We start from the raw sequence: 23,873 nt of genomic DNA on the forward strand, positions 1-23,873 counted from the left end.
CAAACTGAAGAGGGAGTCCGCCGTTACTCAGAGAGTGACCCAGAACGGCGGATCGAGTGTTTACCGAGCTCGCTTAAGGCTGGTGAAATGATCCCAGAACAGCAAGCCGTGGAGAGAGATTTGTCAACAACAGCAGTGCTTAAACATAAGTGACTGGCATGATGCATTTGAAGCAAATGCAATGTCAAAACCAATATATTCCAACTGGTAAAGCAGAGAAACGATTCATTTTCTAGACCACTAAAATAGTTTGTCATGCTAGCGTGGAGAAGAACCAGTCAGTAAGTGCCTATGAAAACAGATCCTTCCCCAAACCTTAAGCAGTCTCCACTTCAAAACTATACTGGGCAACTTGGGCCCCAAAGCACGCGTGGAAAACGATTGCATTTGAATGAAAATTGGGCGAAGGGAAGTGAAAATCCGTCACAAGGCTAAGCTGTTTCCATTACAAAGTGCTAGAAACATCTCAGCTCATCTGAGCCACTCGAGTCACAACGTTCCCTGTTTGCAGATGAAGTATAAAGTTGGGAGAAAGGACACAGAGAGAAAATGATCGATCTGCCCACTCCCAAAGACTAAGATGAACGGTTGGGCTGATTCCATTTTAGTGAGGAAGTCTTCACTCTGTATTTAGTATCCGTACTTCTCGTTCAGATGTGTCTGCCCGTCGCCAGTCTGACCTGTTCAACACAGACACAATCATGTCTTAAATGTCTAGTCATTGAAATGAACAGTGGTGGAATGTAACGAAGTACAAATACTTTGTTACTTAACTTAAGTACATTTTTCACATATCTTTACTTTACTTTACTTAAGTAGAATCAATAGTGCATACTTATTACTTTTACTTCGTTACATTTTGCAGCAATTATTATACTTTCTACTCCACTACATTTCTACAACGTTCTGTTACATTTTCTGATAATTTTTCCCCTGCCAAAACGTCATCCTGACCGTCCGTTCGTCGCACGTTTCTGTCTCACCAGTGAAGTTTGGTTGCCATATCAACCCGGTCACACTAAATGCGTCTCTATAGCACGCAGTGTGTGTTTATCGTGCAATTTATACACGGAAATTTGTTTTTTATGTGCATAGGATACGCATGGGTAGGTTAGGGTAGATTTAGTAGTGGTGTGGGGTGCGTGTGTATTCTACGTTTGGTTAGGATTAGTATGGCAAGCCAAGAGGTTCAGAATTACGCCATAAATGAATCGCGTTTCCGCCAAACCCCGTCACATTAAGCTTGATGTGATGTATATTGCCTAATTGCAAGCTTGTTCAGAAATGGTGACAAAAACTTTAAAAATAACGGCTTTTCCATCATTATTGAACATCATAATAGGAGTATTAGGTTGAATGAGTTAGAATTAACTATTTTATTAATCATTAGAATATAGACATTAAGAGAATAAATTGTTATGCAAGTACTTTTACTTTTAAAACTTAAAGTACATTTAAAATCAGGTACTTTTTACTTATTACTTAAGTAGGGTTGTCATTGTGATAGTTCTACTTTCACTAAAGTGAATATGTCTCTGGTTATATGTACTTTTACTTAAAGGAACACTCCGACTTTTTGGGACTTTAGCCTATTCACCTTATCCCCCAGAGTTAGATAAGTTCATACATACCTTTGTCATCTCCGTGCGTGCTGTAAGTCTGTTTGACGCACCCACCGCTAGCCTAGCTTAGCACAAAGACTGGATGTAAATGGTTGCAGCTAGCATACTAATCCAAATAAGTGACAAAATAACGCAAACATTTTCCTATTTACATGTTGTGATTTGTATAGTCACAGAGTGTACAAAAAACAAAGTCACATGAGACACAGACATATTTTAACCGTATAAATACTGGGAACTATATTCTCTGAAGGCGAAGCACTGCTACTTGGGCGGAGTGATAACCGCAGCACCTGAGACGTACCGTACCCAAACTCTGAACGAACTCTCTGCTCCTCACCACGGCACGTCTCAGGTGCTGCGGTTATCACTCCGCCCAAGTAGCAGTGCTTCGCCTTCGCCTTTTACATCCAGTCTTTGTGCTAAGCTAGGCTAGCGGTGGGTGCGTCAAACAGACTTATAGCACGCACGGAGATGAAAAAGGTATGTATGAACTTATCTAACTCTGGGGGATAAGGTGAATAGGCTAAAGTCCCAAAAAGTCGGAGTGTTCCTTTAAGTACTGAGATTCAGTACTTCCTCCACCACTGGCCAAATGAAATGGCATTTGCAATGCATTTAACTTTCATAATTTAAAGCAAACTAATGTAGGACAGGACTGTATTTGCTTTACAATAAGGTTATTTTGTTAACATTTGTTACCTGTATATTCGTTAACATGATCTAACAATGCAATTGTATTCATTAATATTAATTGATGTTAATTTTAACATTTACAATAGATTATATTATTTAATGGACCTGATCTAACATGAACTAACAGTGAACAGCTGTATTTTTATTAACTAAGATGATCAAAGATGAATAAATGCTGTAAAGAAAATGTATAGCTCATTATTAGTTAAATGTTAATTAATTCGTTAGCTAATGAACCTTATATTGTAAAGTGTTACCCTTATTTCTATCCATTAGGGACATTTATCAAGAATGTAAATAGATAAATTTCAGATTTTCAGAATCTGAAATTTTTCCTATTGACATTCTGAAAATGTAAATAAAATGTAATATTCTAATATTATTATAATATTCTGTCAACAACAAAGGATTCACACACAAACGATAATGGAATATAACAAAGGATATTGTACGGTCCCTTTAAAAAAAAGAAAGAAATGTATGTGTCCTTGCTGAATAAAAGGGGATTCTGACAGACACTGGAAATACATTTTATTGAAGAAATAAAGAGAACCTTATCTTGTAATAACCCTGTGACTTTAAAGTAAACTCTTTGGCCAGGTATTAATGTGTTTTCCCACAATGCAAAGTCTCTAATCCTCTGAAATGTTAGAACTGTGTTTGAAATGTCCTAAGATCAAAAAAGCTAATAATCGCTGAACATAATTTAGTATTCAGCGAGTGCCTGTAAATTGAGATTAAAGAATGCTTGATTTTCTTGATTTCTATGTATGGTTTCATATGACTTAATGATATCACAGCCTACAGGGATGAAGAAGGGAAGCTTTGTACCTGATGGAGGAAGCCACACGCAGTAGTCAGGGTCGTCCTCTGGGTACTGCTTGGACATGGTCACAGGAGGCTAGACATATAGAAATATCAGGGCACAAGAAAAACACCTTTTAATCCAATGTTGTGAATTCAACTTATGGACACAATTGGAGCAGCGTTTCCTTCCCATGTGTTCAAGAGAACAAAATCGTCACTTCTTGGGAAATTGTCGCAAAATATTTGTAAAAATAAAAAGGAAGTTGCTGCGATCGGGAAGAAACTGTGGCTCTCTTTTCCTCCATCATAAATGACTTGCGTCTCAGAGCGGCAGAAGAAAAGCAATAAACGCTGTCGTGTTCTCTAGCGTTCAGATGTTGGTGTTTATGAACGTCATTATGGCAAATCATTCTGATGACAGTCTCGGGCTTTGACTCGGGCATTTCAGAACGATCAAACCCAAAAAATTTTTTTGCGATATCCCAAAATGCGCATAAAAATAGGTGGATGGAAACATAGCTACTGTAAGCTACAGACAGTTTTTACAAGTTCAGACTCAGCCATACAGTGGATCCAAAAAGTATTTGCACACTTAATGTTCACACAGATGTTCCAGCTAGCAGGGATCATGTTAAATCAGTAATATATATATATATATATATATATATATAAACAGTTTTCTATATTAATATATTTTTTAAAGTGTAATTTATTCAAGTGACGCAAAGCTGAATTTTCAGCATCATTACTCCAGTCTTTAGTGTCACATGATCCTTCAGAAATCATTATAATATGATGATTTGGCTGCTCAGGAAACATTTCTTGTTTTTAGCAAAACAGTTGTTCTTAAAGGGGTCATATAATGGTACATGCACTTTTTCAAGTTGATTGTACTGAAATGTGTGTTGGCAGTGTCTGTACACAACCATCATATAATGATAAAAATCCATCCAGTGTTTTTGTTTTAATCTCCTTATATGTTTTCCCCTGCCTCAAATCGAGCCGTTCGACCATGTGACGTCACACGCTCGGAAGCCCCTCCCACGATTGTTGAATGACAGCAGCGTTTCAACACAGAACCGCTCTCGCTCGTGAGCCAGCTGTCAATCATAGTCTGCGCGGCGCGGTCATTGGTGATATGCTGGAGCACTGTCTATGAGCAGAATGGCGTCTAAGCGATTGTGGTGTTCTGTTCTTGGGTGTAATAACGAACACAGTCATTTTAATGTTCCTAAATCCGAACCGCTGAAGACGCAGTGGCTGAGTTTGTTTTCGAAGGGAATATTCCCCACGAGCAACGTCAATGCTCTCATGTTTGCGCGAATCATTTCTCACCAGACTGCTTTATAAGGAGGGTCAGTATAAAGCTGGTTTTGCTAAGAAGCTTCCTGAATAAAGGATCGGTACCAGCTATTCGTGTTCCTGCTGAACCTCTAGAACAACTGAAGTGAGTGTAACGTTTTATGAACCTTTATATTAATATTTATATCTTTGCAAATCGCTAGCTGCACGCTTCACAATGAATGCGTCTAAGATTTACACTTAGGGTACATTACGGCATGTTTTCTATGTACGACGTTCTCAATATAATTCATAATCCCACGTTTATAATGAACAACGCGTTATGGTTATTGTGTTACAAACGGTGTACACACAGAACAGAGAGGCGGGGTGAGCAAAGCTCATTATCATTTAAAGTTATATGCACTGAAACGGCGTGCTGAAAACAGAGCTGTTTTTGACCAGGTAAAATAACTGTTTTCTTACAATACTAATGAGAATTTTTAATTACAGTATATTACAAACTTTTAATTTAGACCCTAAAGAATCATATTAACTTGTACAAAAATGGCATTATATGACCCCTTTAATGTTTTTGTTGAAACCATATACATTTCTTTTTTCAGGATTCTTCAAAGAATATAAAGTTCAAAAGCTATTCTAGCTTGCATAGTGACCACATAATTAATAATATTAACCATGAACATCTTGTCTGACAAAATTAACATGTTCAAATGCTTTTTTTCTTCATTTATAACAGTATATTAGTAGTTTTATGAGTTAATATCTAATATTTTTTGTAAAATGTTTGGCTTGAAAAGTGTTCTTCTGTTTGTTTCTTTGAAAATAAATGCCACTTTGATATTTTGGGGCCACTGTAGGTACAAACCTTTTATGGTTTATTTATCACTTTAGTTAAAGGTAGGGTATGTAGAAATTTCCCCCAAAAATTTTTTCCACATTTGTTTATGCTGTCTTTATATATCAATGCATAATTAAAATCTAAGTACTCTGGAAAATAAATTATAAAAATCGAGTGTCTGTAGTGCTCTCAGGGCTGTAATAAACACAGCTACATACATTTCTACATACCCTACCTTTAAATAATCTTTGGATGCATATCTTATGTCTTGAGTTGAGTCATCTACATAAATACTTACCCTGCTTGGGCCAATAGCTTTCTTCTTTGTACTTGTCTTTGTACTCTGATCATTTGATACATCATGGTCTACTCCTTCTGCTGGGATATGAATCATAATTTAGTGGATCAGATAACTGTCAACCATTATTATTCACTTAAAGGTGAACTTAGAAGCACCAAATGCAACTGCAATCAATGGACCAATGGAAGAAGCTTCACATTTATGTGTTATTTTCTACCTTTTGGAGCAGAGTCACTTTTGTTTTTTTGAAGATTGGATGACTTGTTTTTTTCTTTTACATGAAATGTAACTTTCTTAGCAGGCTGGTCCTCATGGTCTTCTTTCTCTAGACACACAAATAGAAATATTTTAGTAAATACATATTAGCTATGAACCTATGGATTACAGGTTAACTTAGATTTTGTCCAATGTGTTAGTTGAGTTAAATTATGTGAACAAATCTTAAAGGTAGACAACAAATAACACACATTTAACTCATTTTGAGTAACATAACACTGCCTACTTGTGGTCAGATATAGAATTACACTATACACTCTACACTGCGAATCTAGCATTAGTAATTTAGAAATTTCGAGCACATTCCTAAGTACCCAGTGTTAAGGCAGAGGGAAGTTACGTTGGTCAAGGTCTAACCATTAGTGTGGTGTGCGCTGTCTGAGCTGGCCGTCTCTGCAGACTGAATAACCTCCATGACACCATCTGTGATACCAGCCTCAGTCTTGTTGTTTTCTTCCTCCTCCTCTTCTTCTTCTTCCTCTTTCTCACCACCAGGGGGCAGTTCCTTCATATTGAAGAGCTCAGGAGGCAGATTGGCTCGCTTTGGGGGTAAAGTCTGCTCATTTAGGGAGGGAGAGAGAAAGAGAGAGAGTGTGTCACATTTAAGTCATTTGACTCATTTGAAGGTAATTGCCCATCTATTGTTTTTTTCAATTTGGAAAGACTCACTCCTATTGTTCCAGTCTTCAGTTTGAATTTATTCCCTCCTTTCATGGCTCCAAACATAGGTAGAGATAACTTCTTCGGTTTCTCAGAGTCCGTGGACTGACTACTGTAAAAAAAATTATAAAATAAATAAAAATATTCACACATTTGGGGCCCTATGAAATCAGTTTGATTTTTCCTCAAATTACGTGTTTTTTTGTTATGCTATTAAAAATGTTACGTTTTAATTTTTCCGTATTAACGGTTTAATTAAAGGATGTGTAATCAATTAAAATGAACAATACTACTGCCCTCTGAAAAGTGTTTTCCTTCTATTTTCTCCAGAAATTCTTTGTCTGTTTTAATTTTTCTGGATTCTTTTGTTTTGATATAATACAAATGTATTAACAAAAACAGTGGCAATCCCATACATGAATAAACGAACAATTTAATTAATCTTTTAAATCTTTTATTGTTATTATCACTTTGAGATGTACATTCTGCTGTAAAAAAGTAATATATCTCTTTCAGGATTTTCATCAAGTTAAAACAAACTTTTATTTTGTTGGGTTGAAGTGAAGACCTTTGAGTTTCCGTGTATTTTGACAATAGTTGTATCAAATGAAACGCTTGTGAAGTGAACTCTGAGCAGCTCTTGTTGTCACGTTGTGGAGTGTCCTCTTGTAGTTAGACAGTTAAACGTGTGGTTGACGAAACGGTGCCGCTCATTTACTATGAGAACAGACACTTTTGATTCAGACACTAGTCCATATTGCGATTTGGTTAAGCATACAGCACTACTTTTGATTTCTTTATCCAAATTTTGAGACATTCTGAGTTATACAGTAAATTAAATTATGACTGGATTCTGCGATTCCATTGCCGTTTTTTGCGGAAATAAAAGGGCCCTACAAAACACACAAAACTTCCACACAGATAATTATAGGAACACTATCGCTGCGCCAGAAATACAATACTTCCCTACTATATAGTATGCGAAAAACAGTACGCCAACAGAGTAGCGTGTCCGAATACATAGTAGATATTGAAATGCGCAGATGATCTGGAGGGAACACAGCTCACCCGCCGGGCTGTAATGAGGGCATCTGGGTCGGTTTAGCCAGATCCGCTAGCTTGCGCAGTCTCTGACCTTCCTTCTTCAGCTCAGCTACGTGTAAATGAAGCTTCTTCCTCTCCACCCCATCCAGAGCCACCTCACTCCGGACTGCGCTCATGAAAGCATCCAGAGAATCCTCTGTGGAAGAGCTGGAGCCTCCTGAACGAGGACAACAAACACAGGAAGTGTAACCTCACACATGACGAAATATGGAGGAAAAACAGACTTTCACCACCTCACCTTTCCCAGAAGAACTGAGCCTTTTCTCAGTGTCAGCCAGCTCTTTTTCAACCTTGGCCAGTTTGGCTAGCTAAGAAAGAATACATATTACATCAATACCAGGTACAGCACACACAGGACATGGGTAATGGGGTGGAACGGTACATGTATTCGTAATGAACCGAAACGGTACGGGCGTCACGGTTCGGTGCACGAATTTACACGGAGAATACACGGTATAAAAATAAATAAAACTCGCGTGCAAATTAATTAATGTAATGCGGAACTACTGTTAGATACGCGGGTTCTTTAGGGACACATAATCTGTACCATCGGCTTAGCTCTGAACGCGCGTTCACTTCAAACGTTGGCTTTATACGCGCGTCCTATTCGCTTTGGACTAGCGTCGAACTAGACGCCATAGACGTGAATTTGACGCTCTATTCGTGTTTGGTGTGACCGCATAATGAACAGGCTGCGATGTCAAGATTGCAATGCTGGAGTGTGTGTGTGTGTGTGAGAGAGAGAGAGAGAGAGAGAGAGAGAGAGAGAGAGAGAGAGAGAGAGAGAGGCGCGGGCGCGATCGAACAGTGGAAACATAAAAAACATACTCCGTCATTTTGTTCATTCAGATCATTAAACCTGCAAAGTGTTTACTTATATTTGTGTACACTCGCAATAATACACAACATTGTGCTTTTGTCACACTGTAAACTCTTGTCAAACTGTAACCTACAACTGTCACCCAACCAAAATCACACACACACACACACTGGAAAACATATTTATCCAACTCCATTTCAAAACAGTCTGTGGATTCCATCTTTTGGACATTCATCATATTGCATTGGTTTTCATTTCTTGTCCTCAGAGCACTAATCTTACACGTTCTACATTGATTAAAAAAGAAAATCGAATGTGTTTTTAATGGTAGTATTATTTTATACAGAAATCAATTATTTATAATTCAGATGAGAATAATGTTACATTGTTAATTAATAATGTTAATTAAAATTAAGGAAAACAAATAGATTGATCTGAAATATAGCAAAATAATTTTAAATTAATTCAGGTACAATTACCAAACATATCGCAAGGTCTTTTTGTCTTTTTATTAATTTAATTAATAAACTAATTATATAAAACTATTGTCAGTGCACTACAAATAAACTGGTTCTATGCCTTTATTAATAAAACTTATTTAAAAAATACAATGCCTTCTGCATTTTTGTTTTGCTTTTCCCTCCATTGTACCGAAATCGTACCGAACCGTGATGTCTGAACCGAGGTATGAACCGAACCGTGACTTCTGTGTACCGTTCCACCCCTAATGGGTAATAATAATCACAGAAGAAATACTCTTTACCAGCGATTCATACGTATCAGGACGCTCCTGAATCTTTCCGGCCTTCTTCATGCGCTCCTTCCTCTTCTTCTCCACCACTCCTGTCCGGTCAAGGAATGTGTCATCATCACTGTCATAAAAATCTTCATCTTCCCAGTTCTTCTTCTTGCGTTTGCGGGACACTGTAAAGAGATACAAATAGAACGTTTGTGAGTGGGTAACATGAGGTAAACAAGTCTTTTGACCTGTCAGCATTATACAGACACATATCTAGTTCAGTCATGAAACTGTATTATAGAGCGCAGGCTGAGAGGTCCTTTACATGCGGTCTGCAAGCGTAGTGTTATCACAATACTGGAATGTCTCATTTCGATACAATACCTTGAAAAATATCAATATGATACCATTTTCAAATGATCTCATCATTTTTTGTCCATCCACTGAAAGTCTAGGTAATCAATATTTTCAAGCTTTTAGTTTTACATCGTAACAGTAATGAATGGAGCGGTTTAATCCAAGTTTTATGAAGAGACATTATCGCATTACATAGATTTTAATTTATTCACATATAAACATAGATCAATTACCCTTACAATTATCTCTCCTAAATGTTTGCTCACTCAATGTATTTGTGTTTTTACAACGGGGGAATTTTGTTGCAAGGAGCTTGATTTCATACTTTGGAAATGTAAACAGTCAGTAATAAAATAAGAACAAATAAACAAATTACAAATGATAGCACAAATAAATAGAATAGAATAAAGACACAAATGAAATAAACCGTGCTCATTTTTTCAGGTAGGACTAACAGTAGTATTCAGGTAAGAAATACTACAGCAATTGAATAGGTCTTCAATGTAAAAATTAAATACAGATTAATCCTTACAATTAAAATTACAGTTATTCAGTTAAGAGCAGTGAGGGATTTTCTTTTTGTCTTTTGTTGATTGATTAACATTAATGACACAGACAGCAACAGGTATATTAGATTGCTGTCACTTTAAGAGCTCCTGCACTGATCTAAATTGATAGACATGTTTTCCTTCTCAACTGTTTACATCGTTTACTAAAGACAAACCGACTGTGTTTGTGTGAATACTTGCCAAGACGGGCATTTTGTCAATTGTGTGTAATTGACCATTTAAGCGCAATAAGCCGTGAAAAAGAGCTTAATATGGTTCTCGCGAGCTGTTTGAGAGGCGGCTTTATGTGCGGTCTCACACGCAGAGTGTGTAAAATTATGCGCAATCTCCACAATCCCACGGCAAACCAGCATAACACCAGCATTATTCAACCAGAGTGAATGACACGAGAGGCAGGTGTGTGTCAACTCGCTGTCAGAGAGAAGAGAGCAAGAAAGAGCAGCTGGTATCGTATCCATACAGCATAAATTGAGTATAATAACCGTATAGATATTTCAGTATCGATTCCCACACTTGCCCATATTTACTCTGCAGCAGCAGCAAATATCAACAGTTACAGATCTAGTCCTCCAAGACCAAATACATTAACATTACCATTACTCAATAACATGCTACAACTATTCAGAGAGCTGGCATGATTGAACTGTCATTAAAACACTGAATTATTACAACAAAACATTTTTATTAAATAGACCAACAATTCAAAACCGACAAACTTTTAAAAGGGTCAAATTTAAAATATACAAATTACTAATCTAAAATCTCATATTGCAAAACTACATTCTAAAATCCAGGTATTTCTTACAAAAATTTCATTCAAAATACAAAATCATAGAATAAATCTAATCAAATTTAGGGATGTCCCGATCAGGTTTTTTTGCCCTCGAGTCCGAGTCATTTGATTTTGAGTATCTACCGATACCGAGTCCCGATCTGATACTTATATAATACATAAAAAAAAAGAATAAAGAAGAGAGAAAAAACAGATCCAGGATGTTCCTTATTTTTTATTTAATTCACCTTATTTTAACATTCAACAACTCTGTTAACAGAGCACTTCTGTGAGGTAGCTTGAACAATCAAGTAATAAATAACATAACATCTTCACTTTTGGACTTTAGTGCAACAGTAAATATAGAATATAGAAAAAGTCTAATATAAAAACAAATAGCGCCTCAACTTAAAATAGCCGGCAGGCATGTAAACAAAAAATAAAAATGTTTTAAAAGTGTATAAAAAAAAAAAATGAGAATATATATACATTAGGGGTGTAACCATTCACAAAGTTTGCGGTTCGATACGATACAGCAAAAAGAAAGAAATGCCATAGAAATTTCCTATTTATTAAAAGAAAAACTATTTTTAAATAAGTTTGAGTTTTCCTACATCTTGAAACTTTCAGGTTTATAAATGGGGGTAATCTTTGAAGGATGAACAAATAATGTTTTGGTAATCACATTAAAAATAACATTTAAATATATATTTATATAATATTTGAGTTTTGAAGTGCAACATTAAATCCATGTTCATTCACGGCACAATGTTTCTCCTGGTTCCCACGTCAGCGCTGTTTGATCTAATAGAGATCTACGGTTAATAACGGAGAAATGTGAATGCTTCTCACTAGATCTCGCAGCAATGTTAATACTTCAGTGGCGAATTCAAATGTTTTCTTCCCTGGATCTCTTCGCTTGATCTCGCGCTGCACAGATGTTGCTGGTCCGAACTGATAAATGGCCCGTTAAGCACAATATAATGAGTAGCGCCGTTTCGTTCCGCTTTCATTACGTTTGCCATTTGATGTTGCGCAACGTTGTGGTGATCGCGCCAGCGCGGATTTTGTCTGCAGGAAAAATGGTCCTAGGAATCGTTCGGTTTGTATGTGTACCGAACCGGAAGCCTCGTACCGAAACGGTTCAATAATTACGAATACATGTACCGTTACACCCCTAATTTACATATATCCGAGTCCTGATCGGGAGGTAATGTCCGATTCCGATCGAGTCTGAAACCACGTGATCGGGCCGATTTCCGATCGCGTGATTCCCTAAAAATGATGATAATAAAATGACAGAAAATGACCAACTAACATGGTCATTTTTTTAACATATGGTTGATTTGACAGCTCCATGAGTCTGATCCCAGTCATGAACCTGCTTTGGCGATGCGTACCTGCTTCCTGTCTGAGAAGACCTCGAGCCTCCAGGATCCGGCAGGCCTCTAAACAGCACTGGACGGCAGCGTCTTTCTTCTTCCCTGTGTGCGTCACCTCAGACATCAGCTGCCTGCCCATGGCATCATCCACCGGCAACCTAAAACACACACAAATAAAATATCAATATCCAAAATAAATGATCACGTATCATTTATTAATAAGTGGAAATTGTATAGCCACTGAACACTGAGCTGGTGTAAATGTGGTTTGGCTACAAATAGAGATGAAGTGATTACTTAATTCTGCAGAGCCAGGAGCCATGGCCTTTCTCTTCATATTCAAACTCTAGTTCTTCTCCTGCAATGAAAATAAACCGTTAAATCCATGTATGTGACTTCACGGATGTGTGTGGTACAGAAATGTATTACATTTAAGGGTACATTTACACAACAACGATGCACTAAAAAAAGGTTTTCCTTTGCGTGTTTTTGAGTACAAACGACAACGTTGTCAAAACAATCCCTGTTCACGCGGATCCACGGAAACGACTAAAAACGCTGTATTCTGCTGCCAGGCCAGTTGTTGGCAATTTCACTTTGTAAAGAAACACTACGCATCTATAGCCTGAACACGTAATACGCATACATTTTGTAGTTTACACAGAGACGATAATGGTATCGTTTTCAAAAACTTGCAACTAGGGCTGCACAATATATCGAAATGATCGAAATATCGCAAATATATACACTACCGTTCAAAAGTTTGGGGTCGGTACGATTTTAAATACTTTTAAAAGAATTCTCTTCTGCTAACCATGGCTGCGCTTATTTGATTAAAAATACAACAAAAATCAGTTATAGTATTAAATATTATTCCAGTGTAAATCAGCTGTTTTCTGTGTGAATATATAGTAAAGTGTAATTTATTCCTGTGATCAAAGCTGAATTTTCAGCATCACCAGTGTCAGTGTCTTCAGTGTCAAATGATCCTTCACAAATCAGTATAATATGAGGATTTGATGCTTAAGAAACATTTATTATTATTATCAATGTTGAAACAGTTGTTGGTCTGTCAGTTGTACAGTTTTTTTTTTTTTTTTTGGATTCTTTGATGAATAGGAAGTTCAAAAGACTTTTGTAACATTATAAATGTCTTTACTGTCACTTTCGATCAAATTAATTATTCCTTGATAAATAAAAGTATTGATTTCTTTCCTCCAAAAAAAAAAAAAAAATTCTCACTGACCCCAAACTTTTGAACGGTAGTGTATATATCGCAACGGCTTGCAATAACTTGCTTGCATGAACAAAAGAAATAGAAAATCACTCACTGCTATTGGCTGAATAACTTTTCTAGCTCTAATAAGAATCTGTATATCTTTAATTCATACAGTGAAAACATACAGAAGTTCATACAGAAGTTTCTGTTGTTAAATAAACCTAATGTAGGATAACCTGAAACCCTGAACCCCGTGGTTTACACTGATGTTAAAATAGCACTTCTTATGCTACAGTAAAACACCAATGTTCACTTCCAGAAGTTGTAGGGATGTTTCTTGTCACAAAAAGAATGTGAAACACGTAGAATGCCATCACATATCGCATTTTTCTTCAATATCGTGCAGCCCTACTTGCAACTCGTCCCAGGCCTGCAAAACGTGGCTGTCGTGAAAACGAACGGTTTTCTGTTTTAAGTTGAAAGTCGTCTCTGGTTACTCACGTAACCGTAGTTCCCTGAGAGGAGGGAACGAGACATTACGTATGGGGAAATCCATTTTCCTCGAATCATGAAGTCTGATAGAATAACTCTTTTGCTTGCAAATAGCCAATGGCGGTCCCGCCATCACCTGATTGGCTGACACTGCTCAATATAGGTGACGGCGGGCGCCAAAAACCTCAGAATCTTAGCTGAACGAGAGTAAGGAGACTGAGAGTCCCTCCCACACGGCAGGTTACGTAATGTCTCGTTCCCTCCTCTCAGGGAACTACGGTTACGTGAGTAACCAGAGACGTTCCCTTATCGAGTCGGTCTCTCGACATTACGTATGGGGAACAATAAAACCCCCGCCGCGTGAGAGAAACCCCGCCCAGCTCTCAGGAACAGACACCGGACCTGGTTGAAACATCTATTGGCACAGAGCCAACTCGGCATCTGCACCAACGAAGGCCCCTCCCATCAAGCCAGTGTTAATTTTGTCAGCAAATTTTGATTTAGTTTTAGTCTTAGTCTTTTGACTAAAATGCCATTTAGTTTTAGTCATATTTTAGTCATCTGAATTGTTTTAGTTTTAGTCTAGTTTTAGTCGACTAAATCTACAGTAGATTTAGTCGACTAAAATATAATGGGTTTAGTTCAATTGTAATGCGTTAATTTAGAATTTCTCTAAAATTTCCAAACCCATATACTCCCGGAGAAAACATCTATTAACCTATTAATATGAATGATTTTTAAGTTTGAACATGCAATACAGATACATATTTAACTGCTGTTACTTAAAAAATATCTTAAAATGAAATAAAACCACTTTTCCTAAAGTACAACACAGTCTTCTTTACAATGAATGATATATTCATTCCTTATAACTACTTACACATCATTCTTTATTCTTTCAAGCAGACATATTTATTTGTATGAATTAAATATAATTAATCCTTATTAAAGCTATTAACAAACAGTGAATGCTTTTCTCTTTTTCTTTTGTTGCTTGATCAAAATTAAGGACACGGCATTAGGTTTATTGCCACTGTCACTTTAAGACGTCGGATCATGTCCAATGACATGCGGATACAATTGCACTGATGCACATCCGACACACTCACAGTTTAAGACATAACCAGCATAGTTTACATGAATACTCTCCAAAAAGGACATTTAGACATACTGTTGTGTATTTCTCCATTCAGACACGAAAGAGAGCTCAATTCAGTAGCCTACTCGCGCGCTGTAGGTGTATTGTGCATGACTGCACGCTTCGGGTTAGGTGTGTGCGCACAGAAAACCGCACCGAATAGAGCTCTTTTTTGCATCGTCACTCTTATTCAGAGATCTATATGTCTGCTCTACTCATTCTCCCAGACGTTCACATTTTTTAACGTTTTATGACCGCGGGGTAGATCACGTTACAGTAGCCTACAAATGTGCGCATCTACCACACACGCAGGACATCAGTTCTGACGGATCGCTTCCCAAATCGTCACTATCTAACATTTTCGTCTAGTTTTTATTCGTTGACGAAAGTGTCAATAGATTTTCGTCATAGTCTTTGTCATTCAAAACTAGGTTTTATTTAGTTATCGTCTCGTTTTCGTCTGTGAAAAAATGTCGTTGAAGAATAATTTTCGTCGTTATTTTCGTCAACGAAATTAACACTGCATCAAGCTAAGCACGCTGAACTGAATGGAGGGAGATTGCAGCAAGTGATTGGTGCTTAGGAAAATACTGCCGGCTATGAATGCGGACATAACAAAGGGCACAATATAGTGAACATGATAGCTATGCTAATAATAACTCGCACTGTCTGACGACTAGTCGAACCGTGGCTAGAGCGCGCGCCATCGGGGCAGTCTAGCCTAGTCCAACGACAGCTCAGCTTTCTCTCCCTGCACTGACAGACATGTGGTGCGAATGAAGGGATATTCAAGTTATAGAATCTCGCGAAGGTATTACGAGACGACCAACCTGCCGTGAAACAAATGTCTTGAATAGACATGCCTTTCGCCCACGCCCATGATGACGCCAAACTCCTAGTGGAGTGGGCGTGCACCCCTATAGGGAAACGGCTTCCCGTGAAGCATAAGCCAGCCAGTGCACAGCCTCCACTATCCAGTGAGATAGCCTCCGTTTCGACAGCGCGCCGCCTCTTAGCACCCGCGTAGCAGACGAAGAGCTGCTCTGAAGTTCGAAACTGGCTAGTTCTGTTCACATAAGCACGCAGGGCACGCATGGGGCACAAGCGTACTTCTGAGACTCTGAAACAATGGACCTCATCCGGGCAAAATGCTGGAATTGCAACCACCTGGGCTCTGATGAATTTACGCAGTAGATAATAGCCCCATAATAGCATAGCACCTCAGTAAACAACAAACACATAGCCGTAGCTACAACTGTGAGTAGACGAGTTAGCACAGAATAGCCAGTTGTACTGAAGGAAACGGGGCAACATAACAGCATAGCACATGTACGTAACAGCATCGGTCGCTGTAGCGCATCCATGCATGTACATAACGCAGCATAAGTCGCCGTAGCGACAGAACTGCGTAGAGACAGAAACTGAGATGTACAGTTCGACCAGGATGGCTAGCTGCACGGAAACGGGGCAGCATTACAGCATAACATAATGTGGTAAATTGCACATCCGTGTATGTACATACATTCAGAAACTGTGAGTATGCACAGTAGATTAAGATAGCTAGTTTTGCACTGAAAGAAACAGAGCAACAAAATAGCAACACGCGTCCTTATACGTACATAAGTGCAGTGTAGTCGCTGTAGCGACAAACTGAATATGCAGTTAGATAGGATAGCTGGTTGTTGCACTGAATGATAGAGGGCAACATAACAGCATACCACATCAGTGTGCACATTTTAAACATCTGTGTGTATAATGCAGCTCAAGTTGCTGAAGCGACCGAAACTGCATGAATATGCGTACACAATGGTCCATTACATTGAAGGGCAGCATAACGCTTCAATATCTACACAGATGCAATGCAAGTCGCCGTAGCGACGACTGAGACTATGCACAAGCATAGTTACATTTTTGTGTAAAAAAAACACAGCGTCAGAGGCATAGCGACATCGACTGTAAATACGTAGTTAATCGGAATAGCCGGCTGCACTGAGGATACAGGGCAACATATAACGGCATAAATCATAGACACATATCAATGTACATAACACAGCGTCTGTGGCATCGCGCAACAACTGTGACTACACAGTAAAAGAGTAGCCAGTTGCACTGAAGGATACAGGGCAATATATAGCGGCGTAATAGCTACACATATCAGTGCGTTGTGTGTACACAGCGACAGCGTCAGTTGCATCGTACAACAATTGTGAATACGTAGTGATCAGAATAGCCATTTGCACTGAAGGATAGGGCAAAATATGACGGCATAGATCATAACACATATCAGTGTGTAGTGTGCACAAACACAGCGTTAGTTGCATCGCACGACAACTATGAATACGCACTGCGTAGTAATCAGGATAGCCATTTGCACTGAATGACACAGGGCAATATATAATGGCATAAAACATTACACATAACAGAGTGCGGTGTGTACGTAACACAGCGTCAGATGCATCGCGCACGAACTGTGAATACGTAGTAATCAGAATAGCCATTTGCACTGAATGACACAGGGCAATATATAAGGCATAAATCATTACACATATCAGTGTGCAGTGTGTACAGCGTCGGTTGCATCGCACGATAACTGTGAATACGTACTGCGTAGTAATCAGAATAGCCATTCCACTGAAGGATACAGGGCAATATACAACGGCAAATTCATATAGTGTGTAGTGTGTACATAAACACAGTGTCAGTTGCATCGCGCAACAACTGTGAATACGTACTGCGTAGTAACTAGAATAGCCATAGCACTGAAGGATACAGGGCAATATACAACGGCAAATTAATATAGTGTGTAGTGTGTACATAAACACAGTGTCAGTTGCATCGCGCAACAACTGTGAATACGTACTGCGTAGTAACCAGAATAGCCATTGCACTGAAGGACACAGGGCAATATATGGCATAAATGTGTGTAGTGAGTACGTAACGCAGCGTCAGTTACATCGCGCAACAACTGTGAATACTTACGGTGTAGTAATCAGAATAGCCATTGCACTGAAGGACACAGGGCAATATATAATGGCATAAATCCTCCTTACACATAACAGTGTGTAGTGAGTACGTAACACAGCGTCAGTTGCATCGCACAACAACTGTGAACACGTACTTGTAGTAATCAGCATAGCCATTGCACTGAAGGACACAGGGCAATATATAATGGCATAAATCCTTACACATAACAGTGTGTAGTGAGTACGTAACACAGCGTCAGTTGCATCGCGCAACAACTGTGAACACGTACTTGCAGTAATCAGAATAGCCATTGCACTGAAGGACACAGGGCAATATATAATGGCATAAATCCTCCTTACACATAACAGTGTGGTGTGTACGTAACACAGCGTCAGTTGCATCCCGCAACAACTGTGAATACACACTGTGTAATAATCAGAATCGCCATACAGGGCAATGAATGCTGCGGCGGGGGCTGGGCGCCAGCCACCGGGAAAGCATTGACTGCTATATGAAATGGTATAGCTCGTCCGCGGCATCATGCACGGGGACATAGATAGCCATCTCCTCGGGTTTCCCCGAGCTTCCGCTCTGCGATGCGTCTCCCATCTATGAGGCGGGTAATAATGTTGGGGAGAGAAGCTCTTTTGCTGAGACATGTAATGTACCTTGTTATTGAAACAGAACACAGCGGTTTCGGAAACAACACATTCTCGTCGAACTCTGGGCGGGAACACGCCCTCTTCGCACCAGTCCGACGAACACGTCCCGCGCTCTTTCCTCCCATCAGGAGCGCTGTTTTTTTTTTTTTTTTTTTTTTTAGCGACTTCCTGAACTGCCTCTGGCTTCAGCTTTACGGCCCGCGCTGAGGCCACCTTTCCGACGGCAGCTCCTTTGGGCGCTGTCCACTCCAGCACCATATCTGCCACCGCCTCAGTGAGAATGGCCATAAGCTCCGCATCCAAAGAGGCGAGGGCGCCTTCAGACGGAGACTCGGACCATTGGCGTCGTCATCGTCGTAACCGAACGAGATAATTCCCGTGCTTCCTCAAGAGGGCGGTAAATGGCCTCAAGAGTAACTCACGGGCTCAGCCACGTGAGGATGGCGTGGACCTTGGGCCGACGTCAGCGCCTCAACAGAACCCGCGAATGGAGATCTCTGCCGTCTCCCGGTCCGCGGCTCGACGGCGGCAGACTGGGGAGAGGCAGGAGACAAAAGGTCGTCGCTACGTGTAACGGCCAGCCTTGCACGAAGGATCTGATGGGAAGCTCCTCACAGGCGGGACATCCCGATCCCTCGAGTGCCGCCTCTGCGTGGTCCCGACCCAGGCACAGCACACAAGTTGTGTGCGTCCGGGGATTCAATGGGTCCACCACACGGGCGACAAAGAGACATAATATAATCCACCGGAACGCGAGAGGGGAATTAAAACTCCTTAATATACTCCGCTCTGAATGCGTACATCAACGGTGAAAACAGACTCGAGTGAAGAAAAAAGATTCTGAGGTTTTTGGCGCCCGCCGTCACCTATATTGAGCAGTGTCAGCCAATCAGGTGATGGCGGGACCGCCATTGGCTATTTGCAAGCAAAAGAGTTATTCTATCAGACTTCATGATTCGAGGAAAATGGATTTCCCCATACGTAATGTCGAGAGACCGACTCGATAAGGGAACGTGCTGTTACGCCGGGTTCACACCGGACGCTGAAGCGACGCGGAACGGAAAATCACGCACGGTCCGGCGCCTGCCTGTCCACACCAGACGCGTATTCTTCGCGAAGGGTCGACAAGCGCTTCTGCTCATTTGTTGTTTATTCAGAGCTATTTTTTTACATCATGGGTAAGTACAACCTCATAATATAAATACACCATGTTTCTGTAACCAAGAAGTTTGTACACTTCTTTTATTAATCCGTTGTCGAGACACACACGCAGCCAGAGAGAGAATATGGTAGACAGTTATAGTAGTGTATATACCGTTGAAATATACATCCTCTCTTCAAATTTCCCAGTGCGAGTAGACAAGAGGAGAGCCCTTGCCCTAAATCTTTTGATTATAGGGTATTATAGGGTATTTTAATTTGAAAATTGCTTATATTTTGACAATTGACCGGATGGTCGAGTGTTTCTTGGTGTAACTTCCTGCTGGAATTGACGCGGATCACTCGCGGCTCGCGGAAAAAATAGACCAGACGCCGAAACTGCCGCTTCAAGGGGCGTGCCCGGCGTCAGTCTAACTTAAAGGTATAGCGGAGGATCTTTCCGAATTTTAGAGAAGACCCGCCCTCTCCAATTTTTTAAAAAATGCACATGCGCAACACTCTATTTGCATGACTTGTGCCAGGGCTAGCATCGCTAATCATAGCTTAATACATTAACTTTTACTAGCAGTGATTTTAAATGGATTTCTCCAAATAGCATGACAAACTTTACCTGTCTAGTAGAATCTTCGCGACTGCGGCATCAGTGGGAAGCCCAACATGTGCTTTTAGCGCACGCCAGCGTGTGAAATATTCACCCAAAATCACTCTGGTCTTGTTTCTATATTCTGCGGCTTTTCTCTTCTTATCATACACTTCGTATACATTTTTTCTCTTTCGACCCTCAGCCATTTTCAAAGGAATGGCTGAAACCGTAACTCATCACACATAATACAACTGAAAGTGTGCATGCGCAGAAAACTACATAGGGACGAGCACGTACGACGGCCTTACGTAAACATATCACCAGAATGATTGACACTTAGGTGGACCAATAGTATAGACTACCCACCCAGAAAAAGAAAATCCTCCGCTATACCTTTAAGTTAATATTTTACCTTCTCTATCATAGAAGCCCTGTAAGGCCTTTTTAGGATCTTTTAAGTAAGCCGCTTCCTGATCCTCCTGGAATTCTGTGGCAAATGGATTCTCCTCATTCTCATCCTCTTCTGGCACTGCCTCTTCATCTAAAAAAAAATAACAAAGACAGTGTAAGTTCACAACAAACAGGAAGGCAGTTATAATGGATTGAGAATCATTGTTACCCATTCCCCACGAGCAGCCAGTATCTTCTGAGGAGCTTCTCGTTGTAGCACTGGATTCACTCTCCTCTTTCTCTTCCTCCTCATCTGAGCCATCACCCAGCATCCTCTTCTCCAGCGCTTCTTTCTGTTTTCTAGCACGTTCTCTGAGCTCTGTCACCGTCAGTTCAGATTCTGCTTCTTCGTCAAACTCTGGACCCTGAGAAAACACGTAATCTGGTATAATTGATGTTCAAGCAATATGAGCATGGGATAAATCTATTATGAATATTGGTAACATGTTATTTGCTTAACTAAAAATAATAGAAATAAAACAATATAATAATTATCAGGTCAACCGATAATTAGTTAGTGTACATTTAAATAAAAAAATAATTTCAGAACTTCATTACCTGCTTGACTTTTAGTTACAAAAATATAACATAATATTGGTAACTACAGTTTCTGGTGGAACCGTAGTTACTACAGCTTTGTTACTATTGTAAAGCCACAAAAAATACCATTATGAACAAGTAAGATGTCAATACCTTGGTGAATTAATCTGCTAATCATTCAGTATCATATTAAAGTAGTAAAGTGATTTCTTTTAAACAGTGTAAGAAGCTTTTCAAATATTTTGTAGCTATCCCAAACAATTGATGCCCCATTGATTTCAATAGCATTTTCTTTTTTTTTCATGGCTACCATCATCTGTCTGGTTACTGACATTCATCAAAATATCTTCTTTTGTGTTCAGCAGAAGAAAGAAACTCTTACAGGTTTGGAACAACTTGAGGGTGAGTAAATGATTTTCCTTCTTGGGTGAACAATCCCTTTAAGAAATACATACCTGCAGAATAAAGAGTCTTGTGCTTCCCCCGAACTTTAAAACATGTCCCACTCGGAGCCTTATGTATGTTTTAGGGGGTATTTTGTTCTTATTCACAAAAGTCCCATGAGTGCTGCCCAGATCATAGGCATAGAAGCCCATGTCCTCTCCCAGGCCCCCGTCCTGCCCGGCTGTGCCCCGGTACTGAACCACAGCGTGATAGCGGGAGATGGACGGATGCTCCAGAGACACGTCACACACCGGCAGCCGACCCACCACGAAGTAACTCCTCTGGGTCAGCGGGACCGCGTCTAGTATCGCCCCGTTTTTCAGCAGCTCGAACGAGTAGCTGATGTCAGGAACAGATCCCCACGGGGGCTCGGTGTACGGGACAGGAGGAAACTTGCCCGGCGGAGGTAGTTTGGCAGTGATCTTGGGTCTGATGTCTTTTGGTTTGGGCTGGACCTGGGTCAATGACATGACATGCATCTTTTTGTGTCCAAGAGCATTATTTCCTTTTAAACTAATTTTATAAACTGTTTACAACATTGATAATAAATCAGCATATTAGAATGATTTCTGAAGGATCATGTGACACTGAAGAATGGAGTAATGGCTAATGAAAATTCAGATTTGCATCACAGAAATAAATTATATAAAGTACATTAAAATTGAAAACCATTATTTGAAATTGTAAGAATATTTCACAATATTACTGTTTTTCTTCTGTATTTGAGATCAAATAAATGCATCCTTGATGAGCATAAGATACTTCTTTCAAAAACATTAAAAACTTTTGACCGGTACTGTATATCACTTTTTTCTATAAAACCTATTTACCGGTAGTTTGAATTCATTTTAGTATATAATACATATTTTCATTAATCGTTACCTTAAAACCCCAATATGTCAGGTGGTGCAACTGTCCGAACAAATGAACAGATTCAGAAAACTATTTAAGATATGGTGTCCTAATAACAAAAAATGTTAATAATAAATGTTAACTAAACGCTATAGCATTATTTTAGGTTTGAAACCTTTCATAAACACATTTTTTGAAATATCAGTAGTATTAAATCTGTTGAGATAATTGAACAGCTTTTTGTCCAGCAATTTGTATGTTCTCAAATGTCAGGGTGACACAACTGCAATGGCTCTTATTATGATTTGACAAGGTAATAATAACAGTAAACATGATAACGCATCATCCAGAGGAGCCCAAATAATCCTTGTGGCAGAGTGAAAAGGTTAGTACATCTCTCTCAAATCCTGGTAAAAACTGCCCAATTCAAGTATGGGAAGGTTGGTAAGATACACTTTAACGTTATATGTCAGATGGTACAACTAACAGTATACATACATGCAAATATTGGTTGTACCGCCTGACATAAAAATAGTCAAAATATGAATTTAAACACTTTGAAATGTTATTTAACAACAAAAACGGGTTTAAACACATTGTAAATGATTTGTATGTCAATGACCCACCTTCTGTGCCTCAGCTTTCTCGGATGATGGATGATCGGATGGGTCTGTTTGAGTGTCTGTCGGCTGGTGTTTAGTATTAAGATGTGTGTCGTTATTCTCTGATCTTGATTCTTCAGTGAGTTTCTTGGTTGAGTTTGATCCTCCTGGTTTCCTCGCCGTGAGAGATGGAGCCGCGAAAATAACCGGTTTCTTAAAAGGATCATCTGTGTTTTCATTATTGCTGGTGATGTGCTGTTTGGTATCACAAGTGGGGTCCGAACTCTTTTCTGTTTCTATTTCAGTTTGATTATTTTCTATTTGCCCGCTGCGTTCAGACTCCATCGTGTGTTCAGTAACCGACATGGTGTGTTTGGTGTAACACTTTAATGATTCCGTTCCTGTACTATTGAATTAATATTATTCTTATTAAAAATTCTTATTTTGTTCATAACAATAAATGTATCAGAATATGTTAATGTGGATGTATAATAATTATCTGTCATATATATGTTCAA

The 23,873-nt window shown here is 39.3% G+C and overlaps 1 protein-coding gene across 3 annotated transcripts; it reads right to left on the reverse strand.

Moving 5' to 3' along the window:
- Window positions 1–516: 516 nt before the first annotated feature.
- Window positions 517–23,739, reverse strand: slc4a1ap (solute carrier family 4 member 1 adaptor protein). 3 transcript variants are annotated; one of them, XM_056250755.1, is made up of 15 exons: window positions 23,380–23,739; window positions 21,913–22,356; window positions 21,087–21,282; window positions 20,880–21,008; window positions 12,546–12,606; window positions 12,267–12,406; window positions 9,193–9,353; window positions 7,848–7,917; window positions 7,574–7,766; window positions 6,515–6,614; window positions 6,203–6,401; window positions 5,787–5,894; window positions 5,567–5,646; window positions 3,150–3,219; window positions 517–680 (listed from the first exon to the last, which is right to left on the reverse strand). In XM_056250755.1, exons 1-15 carry the CDS (start codon window positions 23,719–23,721, stop codon window positions 631–633), a joined length of 2,343 nt encoding a protein of 780 aa, XP_056106730.1. In that variant the 5' UTR covers window positions 23,722–23,739; the 3' UTR covers window positions 517–630. The 3 variants fall into 3 exon arrangements, with proteins under 3 accessions (XP_056106730.1, XP_056106731.1, XP_056106729.1); XM_056250756.1 differs by having other exon boundaries at window positions 518–680; window positions 5,567–5,643; window positions 6,515–6,617; XM_056250754.1 differs by having other exon boundaries at window positions 518–680; window positions 6,515–6,617.
- Between the last annotated feature and the right edge of the window lie 134 nt (window positions 23,740–23,873).

The sequence above is a fragment of the Rhinichthys klamathensis genome, unplaced genomic scaffold (genome assembly GCF_029890125.1).
Source record: "Rhinichthys klamathensis goyatoka isolate OS25496 unplaced genomic scaffold, OSU_Roscu_1.1 h1tg000074l_1, whole genome shotgun sequence".
Classification (NCBI taxonomy): domain Eukaryota; kingdom Metazoa; phylum Chordata; class Actinopteri; order Cypriniformes; family Leuciscidae; genus Rhinichthys; species Rhinichthys klamathensis.

Excerpts from the sequence above, each read along its gene's own strand:
- slc4a1ap (XM_056250754.1), bottom strand. The coding sequence starts at position 23,721 with ATGTCGGTTACTGAACACACGATGGAGTCTGAACGCAGCGGGCAAATA. Across the intron at positions 5,647-5,786 it reads AAGTGACTCTGCTCCAAAAG|CAGAAGGAGTAGACCATGAT; the intron begins GTAGAAAATAAC and ends TTCATATCCCAG. Across the intron at positions 3,220-5,566 it reads AAGCTATTGGCCCAAGCAGG|CCTCCTGTGACCATGTCCAA; the intron begins GTAAGTATTTAT and ends CTATATGTCTAG.